This window comes from Drosophila melanogaster, chromosome 2R, assembly GCF_000001215.4.
Source record: "Drosophila melanogaster chromosome 2R".
In the NCBI taxonomy this organism is placed as follows: Eukaryota; Metazoa; Arthropoda; class Insecta; order Diptera; family Drosophilidae; genus Drosophila; species Drosophila melanogaster.
In genome coordinates, this window is record NT_033778.4 from 17,830,476 (window position 1) to 17,843,411 (window position 12,936).

Below are 12,936 nucleotides of genomic sequence, written 5' to 3' on the forward strand. Positions count from 1 at the left end.
AATGAACCCGGGCAAGGAGCCACCCATCCTTGGGATAGTATAAACGGATTAGGACCATGTCTGGCAAAAATCAACGCAAGACATGGCATTTCCTCACAGATAAGGATCAACAACTCTCGCCCAGATCGCTTTCCAGATCAGGATAGTGAACGAAACTGAGAAACTGAGTTGGCCGTGTTGCAGTCCCTAGTTCTTTTAGGGCTGTTTGTATTTTAGATTTACTTTTTCAATTACGTAGATATAATCAAATCTGTGAGTTTTTCTTCAAAAATCCCATAGTTACAAGGGGTTATTTTACTGATTAAAATTTCAATTAGAGTAGATAAACTTGGAGATGAATAAATAGTAGAGTGTAACCAATTAGTTCGAATTTAAGCAGGAAAATAAATATGTTAAAGATACTACTACTTTTAAGCATGCCATAAGTGAGATGAGTTAATTTTTAGTGTCCCCTAACTTAGTCGCGCACTTAATTTAATAACCATATTTACTTTTCGTTCTTCCCGTTCAATCGATTCCAGAGTGTGATCATGCTAATGTTCCGCGAGGAGAAGAGTCCCGAGGATGAGATCAAGGCCTGGCAATTCTGGCACAGTCGTCAGCATTCCGTGAAGCAGAGAATCTTGGATGCAGGTGCGTAAAACCAACATGGCCTTCCCAGCCCCCAATCCCCAATACCCAACCTGACCACAACCAATCTGAGCGGCGAAGTCCAGCAGCGTCGCTTGCTCGCCTGTCCATTTGTATTGTCTAGTATTTCTAGCAGTAAATTGTTGCTTTTTATTGAAAGGCCCGCAACGTTCCAGGAGAGTTATGACATTGATAAACGCGCATCGCGCGGCGGCAGCAAACTGCGCTCCGTTTGTTTGATTGCAGATAATCTCGATGGCTATGGCCACGGCTGTGGCAACCTGTAGCCTGCAACTTGCAACATGGGGCTGCTGCTGCCGCTGGCCCATCAAACATAACTCATTAGGCACTTGTCACTGGATGGCAACGCAGAAATTTCCTTAATTGTTAATACAAACATATTTTCCAATGTCCGAAGCTCTCGCCTCCGTTGTTGTTTACCCCATTCAACTACTCCATCCATTCCCATCTCTCGCACTTCTTTTCGTCCGTCTTTAAAATCCCGCGATCTTTACCCCTCGAAATCCCCCACTGATTATCTGCTTGGACTGCTCTTCTTCTACAGATACGAAGAACTCGGTTGGCCTCGTTGGCTGCATCGAGGAAGTGTCGCACAATGCCATCGCCGTCTACTGGAATCCGCTGGAGAGCTCCGCCAAGGTAAGTTCTGCTCATTCTAGATCTCATTTCTACGGCAATCGTAGTTATGGAATTTTCGTTTACCCTTTATCTGCAAGGGTATGCTGATTTTGTTATAAACTTGGACTACTAAGTACGACATCTTAAAGCTTCTCAACTTTGTAACATATAACATTTTAAAGAAAAGATTTATCTTCATATTGAAAGATATATCCAAGTAACAGCATATTAAATCAATATACTAAATAGTAAAATAGTTTAGAATTGTATCTAAGCTAGCTTTTGAGAAAGAGACAAGAGACACACAAATTTAAAAACTACGAATTTAAAGAATTCAAGAGCAATTCCAGGGTATCCCTAGTTCTTCATCATCATAGAAATTCTTTGTGCTTTTATGTGTTTTTCCCTACCAACCATTTTGTTTACTTCGAGCGCCGCCTCAATTAAAAATGGAAAAAAAGCGAAAAAAATTAAGCGCGACACTTTTATGAAGCAAAATGAGATAGCAGATACCAGCAAAGTCCTCTCTATATCGTTCGTATATATGTATGCATGTATGTGTGTGAGCCAAGAATTAATTTCTGATTTATTTTCAATTGCGAGTAAAACGCAAATTATTCAAACAGTGTCGCCATTGCCCCAGCCGACTGTGGCCATCCCTTTCTGGCGCCCGCTGTCCGCGCATTTTCCATCTCGATCGCACTCGCAGCGAGTGTCAGTATCTTTTTGCCTCAAAAGAATAATTTATGCATTTATTTATTTATGACACTTAGTTTTAATCACTTACTCGCAAATGCTTGGAACTAAGTCTGAGTTTAAGTCGAGTTCGCTTTGGTGTCCGTTGGCTATGGCTTTGGCTGCTAACCGCAGCAGATCGAGCAGGCTCCCACCGCGTTTTAATTTAGCAATTATCAAGCATTTTAATCGGTGGAAAATATTTGCAATTCTATTGCATCAAGCGCCAGTAGTAAGACCAGTAAGCGAGACAGCCCTCATATTACGTATACGCCATGGGTTCGGTTTATCCTTTGCGATGCTCCGCCCATTTGCACAGTGAAAAAGTGGGCCATATTAGGCAAAGAATGACATTTTCTTAAAGGTAGTAAAAGACATTGATATATGCTACTATTTAATACTTCAATACAATTTTGGGAGCTAAAAATCACAAATTTAAGTGACTCAATCTGTGCTTTTCTGCTTTTTCAATTAAGTTTAAGACTGCTTAGCAATGCTCATATTTATATTCATACTTTTATTATTATAACTATAATGCATTTTGCAATTTTACTTTTGCCAAATTAAACCAACCAAGATTTTTGCAAATCTTTTTCCATATTTTGTGAGTTACATAAAACTTCAATTGCTATCAATTTTGATTAGCAACTGCTTTCATTAACGTCAGCATTCATTTTAAAAATCCCAATATTTTATTTGAGGCATTAATTGATAGAGTTTTGATTAAAACATTTAACTTGCGGAAACATTTTCTTCAAGTGTCCACTTAATCCAACTGAAATGCCATTCGAAAAAAATGTGAAAAAATATTGTGAAAAACAAATGCCAAAATCGTATTGATTTTCATTCAAGTTCAGTGACTTCTGTGTGTGCAGGCTGCCAAATTGGTCAGCAGTTATTAACTGGCTGGCCATAAGTGCATTTCCCCCCGCCGCATTTTCCCGCCGCTCACCCCCCTCCTCTCCACCACCCCGCCCACTCGCATTTGATGGAGCTTTTTATTTACAAATTGTTTACGCGCTGAGATGTTAATCCCAGCGACATCATCGTCTTCGAGGAGAGAGAGTCGAGTCGCCTTATTTTTATTTTTTATTCATTTTGTATCTTGGCCCGACTTGGCTCGCATAATGTCGATTTCGTTTTGTGCCGTTAGCTGCATCTGTATCTCCATCTTTGCAGGCGTGTGTGTGTATCTGTGAGATACTGCCTTTCCCAGCGGCAAAACTTTCGTACGCACCGACACGCAGGTGCTTCGCCCCTCGCTTTTCGCTTATATGGTACGCGCCCGCTAATTATTCACATTAAATACTGCTCGTCCACACATCTCGGTCTCTGGATGGCCGCCCGATCTTGGGATGCTGCGGAGCTGGGATGGTGGTAGTGGATGTTGGATGTGCGGCTGTGCGGCTGTGACTGCTGCACTTTTACCATTAAGATTGTTTCCTTTGGTATTTTTGCGTTGATGGATTTTCTTTTTATTTTATTTCTTTTTTTTTTCTCCATTTCGTACTGTCCAACGACTGTCTGAAACTACGACTTTGACTCAAACTCGGACTTGGCATGCTTAAAATGCCGCGGCACACAGATACGCATATATCTGTATATAGATACAGATACAGATACATATACAGATGCGAAATGCGAAATGCACACACCTTGCACTGAATCGAAGTCGAACGAAAAATGAATTGGCTGCGATACAAAGTCGCGGCTTCACTTGGCTCGTTACTTGGCTTTAGGTTGCTCGGTTCCAGTTCAGGCCATCTTATTGGCCCGGTCCATGGTCCGTGGTCCATGGTCGATCCATGGTCCTCTGTGTATTGCCTTGTTATTGTCTCTCCTTCAGTTTTTTTTCTTTTCCTTTTTTTTTTGTCTTCATTTTTGCTCTTTCCGAGTGCGTTGGAATGTTTTAAACTGTCGTGGGCATAAAGAGGACATCGACTTAATAGAGAGAAAACAATTGCCTTCTAATAGCAGACGCATTTCAGTTTTTGTCATCCGATATAATTTCTTTTTATGCTCATAATTGTTTACATTTGTATATTTTATGGCATTTCTCACATGCGCCGTGCTGTTTCTCTTTTGTTTCTGTTTTTCATATAATTTCATTTTTTTTCTTCTTTACTTTTAAACAGATCAACATTGCGGTTCAGTGCTTGAGCACGGATTTCAGCAGTCAAAAGGGAGTTAAGGTGAGTTTACTACTATTTTAGAATATTATATTTAAATTTATATTTTAAGTCAATGCTTATTTGCATTTGCATCATTGCATAGTTTTTTTTTTTTGTAGCACTTTGTTTTACTTTCAATTAAACTAATAGATAAACTGCCCACTTTTCTGGAAATGAAATTCAACTCAGCCACATTGCCTTTGATGGGTTAAGTAATAACCAATTTAATGCCAACTTGTTAATGGCGAATCAATGCGGGCAAAGAGCTCTTCTTCCTTTTCACATCACCCCCCTCCCCACACCACTCGCCCCTCTCCCCTCACAAAGCGATCAGCATTCAGAGCAGTCGTCTTGACAACGGTCAGACTGATGCTGATGCAACGTAGGCAGGGGATTTCTTCTCTGCCACCTGCCTGCCCCCTCTCACCTGAGCTACACCCCCCTCCCCCCCCCACCGCGCTGCCCCTGCGCACCAGCAATCTAAAGCGGATTGCACATCCTCCTGGCCAGAGTTGTAATGCGTACATTAAGTCTGATATTTCATTGACAGAAACACAGGCAGAACTCGTTGCTTTTCATTAAAAGAGATCGCTGCAGGTACAGTGGAGCTTGCACAGCAAAAAAATTAATTGTTCTCGTTTCGAGAGCAGAATGTATGACAAAAATCCAAATATTTCATTTTATAATAATATACAATTTATAATAATAAAATTTTATAAATTACTTGTATTACTCAAATTACCATTTTAATCGCATTTAGAACATATTATAATACGTTTTTTTTTTTTTAACGTGCGGCATTGAGTGTGGACAATAGGCAAATGAAATTATGCACTTGCCACGACATGTTGCACACACATTCGCCCAACGGATGTTGGCAGTTTAACATCACTCCTGCCACGCCCCTTCGTCTTCGGCCACGCCCCCCTCAGCCCAAATGACAACGGCTAATTGCAGCTGTTGCAAGTCGCTTTTGCTTTTGCAGTTGATGCCGTTGGTGTTGCAGTTGCTGCTGCAGCAGCAACTTTTATTTGCCCTGCGGGCAATTTGAATGATACGACCATTGTGATATTAATACGGATTCTGTTTTCTGTTTCCAGGGCCTGCCGCTGCACGTACAAATCGACACATTTGAGGACCCCAGAGATACGGCGGTCTTCCACCGCGGCTACTGTCAGATAAAGGTCTTCTGCGATAAGGTAAGTGATTTTATTTTCCCTCGTCCCTCACGCCTGATCCCTAAACCCGATGCCACCGAGTCCACAAGCAGAGCTCCCCTATGCTGGCAATTACGCACACAGAAGCAGCAGGAGCCGCTGTGCTCCCTCTGCCACGTGCAACAGGTTGATGAGCTAACTAAAAGCGACTACGTGCTGCTTCCTTTGCATTACACGGGAAGAAAAAGTAACAATTGGAAAAAGCGTAAAACTAACTAAAGCAACATCTATGTATATTTACCACTTTTATGCATATCTTATTACTACAAAATCAACTGAATCAAGAAAAATTAATTCTTGTTTTGATTTTTAGATATATGTATCTAAAAGTATGCTACACGAATTTGAAGTTTTTTAAATATTTAAATTTCAACATAGCTTGCGATATTATTATAAAATACAGAACTTTCCTTATGTTAAGTTAGTTTCACATTGCAGTGTGCATCTGTGTGTGTGTGTGTGTGTGTGTGCCTGCCACTTGTTGCTGCAGCTTCTCCCTACGTTGCGACTGCAACTTTTATCGAATTGGGGGCACCGGCAGTGCCTGTCCGTCAGTCAGCCTGTTGGCCTTTAGTGGAAAGCGTAACGCGTCCAAAAGTAAATGGCCAACAAGCACACACACACACATTCGCACACACCGCACATCCTTTCCATGCCCTTGTTTCGTATCTGTACCTTCGCCTTTATGCGAACCCTTCACTTTTTCGCTTGATGGGGTTTATTAATAAATCATTTCGTGGATTTCCAATTTAATTTTCTCATATCATTACACATCCACGTCCCTGGGCCTCCGTTTGGACATGGCTTTTATTGTACACGATCCTCCTGTCCCGATCTCCGATCTCACCATCTCGCATCCCCGTTCCACCAATTCCAGCGATCCAGCGATCCAGCGATCCGTAGCCATGGCCATATCGCTATCGCGACGGGCTTATATTTCACATTTGGGGCCGGCCCTTTTTCGCTGGCCAGCGTGTGTTTATCGGTAAATGTATCAATTAAATTTCGCGTACCACGTTATTTTCCTTTGTCCCGTTCTTCCTTTTATTTTATTTTCACTGTATGTTTTTTGGGGGATTTTTTGAAATTTTGATTTCACTGCAATTGCAGTTTCAGTTGCAATTCCGTCGTTTGGCACCTCTGGGGCCACAGTCGCCAATTATGAATCTTTAAGTTAGCCCCGTTCGGTGGGGGGCAGGACCAAAAAGATACAAAATTACGAGAAATTCTGCCGCACGTTCAAAAAAAACCTTGGGAAGCCTTTGTCTTGCCATATAACTGTCATTTTGGATTGTGCAATTTGGTATATAGAGAGATACTTTCGCCCAGAAAGGAGAAAATTAGAGCAGCAAATAACTTTTAATGGAATGTTTGGAAAATACATCTTCAACTCACATCATTGTGTATCTGACTTGGAATCATCTCAGTTAATTATTACACCTTTCGAACAGGATCTTTAATATCAATCATTTTATATTGCTCATATTCATTTGACAACATTTTCCACAATTCAATCAAGTTGAGCATTTGAGAATTTTCTACGCACATCAATGTTGAATCATTATAGAATTTAGCTAACGTTAATGCTAATGGTTATGTGCCAGCCGCCTCTGCGAAATGTTGGCAGCCCACTTGGTCGGATGTCCTCCGTCTTCGTCATACTTTGAAGTCGATTAACACAGCGTCCAAAGGAGTGGTGGCAACAACGAGGGGGGAGTGGTGAAGGGGCCCAGATGGGGCACACACACAAAATGAGGGGTCTGGACTGTGGCGAGCATTGACCGCATTGGGCGATTCGAGACGCCGTCGCCTTAGCTTGTTGCAAGTGGCCAGTTTGGCGATATTTTTGCCAAGATAAAATAAAAGTAATAAAATACAGTTATTTACATGCCACACACAAACGCAACGCAACGAAAAGCCGTGATGTACATCGAATGCATGGCTCTAGGCTAAAATGCTTTGTGATAAGCGCAAGAACCTGGCTTAATGTGTGGGGAAAGGGAGGGGGCTACAGCGGGCAGCTAAGGAGCATGGGTTTCATTTGAGCGGGCTGGGGGCATGCGCAGACATCCTTGCATCATATATGAAGCTCCAGAAGCAGCAGCAGCAGCAGCAACATCAGGCCAAGTAGATTGCTGCAACATATCACTTCCTGTGCCGCCGATGTACCACCTCAACCTCCTTCTTTCCCCCCCTCCACCTTTTGTGCCACCCCCTTGGTCAGCTGCCTTCCTGCAGCAGCTTCCATCGCTCAATTGCTGATTTTTAATTACAAATGCAAAGTGCAACAGCAGCAGCAGCAGCAACAACAGCAATGCATGCTGCATCTGCCTGCACACGCAAACTAGCAATCACCGGCGGACAAAGTAGCCAACAGACTATATATATTATATGGGTATCCGTGCGATCTGTGTGTGAGTGTGTGTGTGTGTGTGTGCAATCAGGCAACAAGCAGGTGGGCAGCTGGCCCAGACAAAGTCTTTTTCTTGCATGGTTCGAGGCGCCGCCAGATTATTTATTATGTATGCATATTTATGCTGCATCTCTAAGTATTTTATAATAATTTTTTCCCCATTTTTTTGCTGGTTTTTTTTTTTCATTTTTTTTTTTTTTGGCTCTGACCCTAACGGTGTAGACCATTTTGCCAAAAGTGGCCGACGCGCAGTCGCAGATTGCAGACTCCAGCTGAGAAATCCACTGCGGTGGCGGCTTTGTCTCTGTGCGACATCGCAGCTCCCCAGGCGAGAAACTCGTTTCTCTCTTTCGCTATTTTGATATTTTTCCATCTTTTTCCTTTTTTTTTTTTTTGCCTCGTTTTTAGCTGCGATTTTGTGCAACTACTGCAACGAGGCAGCTTATGGCACTGCCAGCCATACACGAATTTAATTAATAAGTAAAGAAATATCAAAAAAGGTGGCATCCGTGCATTTGATTGATTGCTAATTACACGCTGGCCCCGTGCACCTGTGCGCCAGCGCAGTGGGAATTCGTCAGGGAGCGGTACTTTCGCAATCCACCTGGATGCATTTTGAATGCACTCGAAAATTCCCAAGCCTGGTCTTAGTCACACACACACGATATCCTAAAACCAAATTCGACCCTCCATTTTCACATCGAATTATCCAAACGTTTTTACTGCCCAATCTGATTATATCCTTTTTTTCAAATTTTCAGGGCGCCGAACGAAAGACGCGCGATGAAGAGCGGCGGGCCGCCAAACGAAAGATGACAGCCACGGGCAGAAAGAAGCTGGACGAGCTTTACCATCCGGTAACGGATCGGTCCGAGTTCTATGGCATGCAGGACTTCGCCAAGCCGCCGGTGCTATTCTCGCCCGCCGAGGACATGGAGAAGGTAGGTCAGCTGGGCATTGGCGCTGCCACCGGCATGACATTCAACCCCCTGAGCAACGGCAACTCCAACTCCAACTCGCACTCGTCCTTGCAGAGCTTCTACGGCCATGAGACTGACTCGCCGGACCTGAAGGGGGCCTCACCGTTCCTGCTCCACGGCCAGAAGGTGGCCACGCCGACGCTCAAGTTCCACAACCATTTTCCGCCCGACATGCAGACGTGAGTAAAAATCGTCCATCCATTGTAGAAAGCCTACAGCCTACGCTCAGAAACAATTCCGTTTTTTTGAGCGTATGCACCTCAAAAGGAAATCCACATGCTAAAATTCAAATTTTCTTCTCTTCATTCGGTAACCTTGCGCATTCCCATGCAGCGATAAGAAGGATCACATACTGGACCAGAACATGTTGACCAGCACACCCCTGACCGACTTTGGTCCGCCGATGAAGCGCGGCAGGATGACGCCGCCGACCTCGGAACGCGTGATGCTGTACGTGCGGCAGGAGAACGAGGAGGTGTATACACCGTTGCACGTGGTGCCGCCCACCACGATCGGCCTGCTAAATGCGGTAAGCGAAGTGGCAAGCTCAACCCGAAACCCAGCCAACCAACCAACCAACCAACCAATCAATCCCAGTCCCAAAATCTAAAAACAATCAAACCAAACTCGTGCTAATGGTTAACCACCTTTTCTGTAATTTTGTTCATTTTGGTCTAATTGGAACCGCTGAAAAGAATTCAAACAAATGAAGCGCCAAAATGTTCAATCTCTAAAATCGTTAATCGACTAAAGACTAAAGCATAAATCGACTAAAATTCAGCCACATCTCAAACTCTAAATATATATATAAATCGTTACTCACACGAAGAAATTCGATAATTTGTAACCTGTAGTTGGAACTAATTACGAATCATTTCATAATCAAATCTCATCCAAAGTGTATTATATATACTTATATGTATATATTTATACGTTAAAACCCAAGCAGTCCCACGATATGTTCTACGTACACAAACCACACACTAAAGCACATAAAGCTATGAATGCAATATATACACTGAAATCTGAATAAATAAAAATTGGCTGACCATAGAAAATGAACAAAATTACACAAAAAGAAAAACCAGCGAGTTATAAGAGAAATATTTTAGCCGAAACAGAAACAAAAACAAAACAGACAAAACATCATATTTCTCTCGTTTCTCAATTGCAGATTGAAAACAAATACAAAATCTCAACAACGAGCATAAATAACATTTATCGCACAAACAAGAAGGGGTAAGTAAGCCAGTTCTAAACGATCCGTGAGATAGAAAAAAAAAAAAACACAGATATACACCCACACAGAGAGATATACACCAGGATGCATCCTTTCCCACCTCTCACATCATTATAGCATGGCTTAATCAAAACCAATATATAACTCAAATCGTGTGCTAACTTTTTGCATGGGTGTACTAATATAAATTATATAAGCAAACTAACTGTACTAGCTAACATTTCACTATTTCACATTCTCATTGCAGGATTACTGCGAAAATTGACGATGACATGATATCGTTCTACTGCAACGAGGACATCTTTCTGCTGGAGGTGCAACAGATCGAGGACGACCTGTACGATGTGACGCTCACGGAGCTGCCCAATCAGTAGCGCTGGCAGTACGGGTAGCACCCGCTAACCGCACTCAAAAAAAAAAGCAAACAAACACACAAATTACGGACACAACAAGTTGTTTCAATAAGCCATTTTCCATAGAGCCTAAGTCTAAATATCGTAGTTATAATAATGGGATCCGCAACAAATCGAGTTGCAACGAATGTTAAGAACGCTAACACAATACGCATGTAAAATGATACTTTAAAATTGATTTAGTTATTTTAGCAACAATGAGATTATCTAAAATTGTTTGATCAAATTTTACATTCTCGCTATGTCTATAGATAATTCTAAGCCCGTAAGCCCATAAGCGTAATCGTAATCGTAATCGTACCGTGTATTTATGCTCATATATAAACAACTATATATATATATATATATATATATATGTGCGGAGTGCAACAGTGTCTGTCCAGTAGGAGATAAGTCTCGTTTCCGCTCCCCTGCTTATGCTATGACCTTAGGTCCAGGGCAAGTATGAGTTACCGAATCTATCTATTAGGTGCATCTAACGAAAGGAATCATTAGCTCTGCACGAACTCTAGCCGTAGCCTATTGTAATCCATTTGTATGTTTGGCTTAAGCGTTTTACTTGTTGAATATAAAGTGTAAAATTATTTTTGAAAAAAAAAAACCCACACAAAACACAAATCGTTTGTTCTATATTTCTGTTTCAAAACTAACTCGTTACCCACAATCCCCTCTGTTATGTATAATTAGGATCTCTGTACACAAAAAAAAAAGAAAGCATAAAGCATAAAGCATATAGATGAAAACTTTGACGATCAAATAATTGGTAAAATTCTCGCGAAGTAATTATCCCTAAATCTAGATATATACACCTAGAGATAAGAACCATCTGCAATAAAACATGTTGATAAAAATCGTACTTAAGTCCAAGCTAAGGCAAAAACAAAATCGAAAAAAAAACAACTTTAAAAAAAAAACATTTTTGTGCATTTGTTGAAAAACAAAAAAAAAATACCTAACGAACAATAATCAGCCGAGAAAGTTGATTCAAAACTAAAAACAATTAATTCAAGATGAACAGTAGCGCCACAAATAATCGCAACAATCGGATGAATATAGATACAGATATATATGATATGTATAGGGATAACACAAGTCGCATAGCTCGAATGCGTTTACAATCTTTGTTTGCCATAATTAACAGTTTAATTTAATTAACGAAATGTTTTGTGTACAATGTTATTTGAATTCAAGCAGAGACTTCAACGCGAGATTTGCTTGGAATTACGAATACTCCGCATCGATTTCTACAATTTTGAACAGTACGAGTTCAATGCTCAATATTATTATTAATTGTTTATTAATTGTAATCTCTCTTAACTTTTACGCCCCCCCTTACGCCCTAAAAATGCTCTATTTTCACTCACTCCTTCTGCCACTTAACTCTTTTGAGGAGGGCCAAAATCGTTTTCAACTTGACATTTCCGGTGTTGTACATCACAATTTGTTTTTAATTTTAGCCCTTAGTTCTAAATGTACTATTCAAGATTATACAATATTATGATATGAGATGAGAAGAGCTAAGATATCAGAGGATATGAAATGATGATGATGATGAATCGAAAATCTTGCCGGCATGTTATAATTCTATACGTTTAGTTATCGTATACTTAAGTTCTACGCGCTCTTTCTATATATTGTATACACAAAACATACACATATATTTTAAAAGCCAATAATTTATTTTTTGTTACTGTTGGAAAACAATTCCGCGATAAATAGAAAAGCGAAAAAAAAACACAAAAAAATCGTGAAAATGCAACTGAGAATAAAGTGACATTCAATCGTGTAAGAAGTGCATGTCCAACTTGAGAAATTATAAAAAAGACAAACAAACAAAATAAAACAAATTGTACAATATAATTATAATGAATACACAACATTTAAATAAAGAACAAAAAGTAAGCAAATTGTATTTTATTGCCGGGCGCTATAAAAACGTTAATAACATTTTAGTGGAAAAGATAATAGTCAGGCGTAAACCTTCCAGTTGTTTGAATAATTAACAAAATTATAAAATCACAAATTTTCTGAACTATTGGTAAAGAGCGCTATTCGTAGAAACAACAACTTGTATTTATAAATTTTTGTTACTCCATCAGTTTTGGTTTTTAACTTGGATGTAAGGTAAAAGTAACAAATAAAGTAAATTCAAACATTTAAAATATAACTATACTATAAATATTAAAAGCTTTAAATTACTAAATGGGCATACTAGTTAAACTAGTTTACATATCAAAAGTTTAAACAGCCTTACTGTCTTCCGAAATGCAAAATATTTCATTCTACGCGTATCTGTAAAATCAAATGTCAAATTAGTGTAAGTAACATGTAAAATAACTTTACATCTTACGAAACTATCTGAAAAACCGACTGTTTGTACTTTCGAAAAACCCACGGAATCTAACGGCAAAATCACCTGGGCCAACAACAAAATGTGCAACGCCGCCGCTGCCGACGTCGACGTCGCTGCAACTGCGCTGCGGGGCAGCGACATCGGC

The 12,936-nt window shown here is 40.4% G+C and overlaps 1 protein-coding gene across 8 annotated transcripts in view; it reads left to right on the plus strand.

Annotated features, from left to right (window-relative positions):
• grh (grainy head) overlaps positions 1 to 12,345 on the plus strand; it is a 41,689-nt gene extending 29,344 nt beyond the window's left edge. For 4 of the 8 annotated variants that reach the window (NM_001299622.1, NM_057497.4, NM_057494.4 and 1 more), the window contains 8 exons: positions 522 to 633; positions 1,196 to 1,290; positions 4,140 to 4,196; positions 5,276 to 5,374; positions 8,567 to 8,964; positions 9,119 to 9,314; positions 9,960 to 10,024; positions 10,273 to 11,138. In NM_001299622.1, the coding sequence (NP_001286551.1) occupies positions 522 to 633; positions 1,196 to 1,290; positions 4,140 to 4,196; positions 5,276 to 5,374; positions 8,567 to 8,964; positions 9,119 to 9,314; positions 9,960 to 10,024; positions 10,273 to 10,399 (1,149 nt within the window). In that variant the 3' untranslated portion in view covers positions 10,400 to 11,138. Of the gene's footprint in view, positions 1 to 521; positions 634 to 1,195; positions 1,291 to 4,139; positions 4,197 to 5,275; positions 5,375 to 8,566; positions 8,965 to 9,118; positions 9,315 to 9,959; positions 10,025 to 10,272 lie in introns of all 8 variants that reach the window. The other 4 variants (NM_057496.5, NM_057495.4, NM_001259472.1 and 1 more) reach the window with 4 other exon arrangements.
• The last annotated feature ends 591 nt before the right edge of the window (positions 12,346 to 12,936 follow it).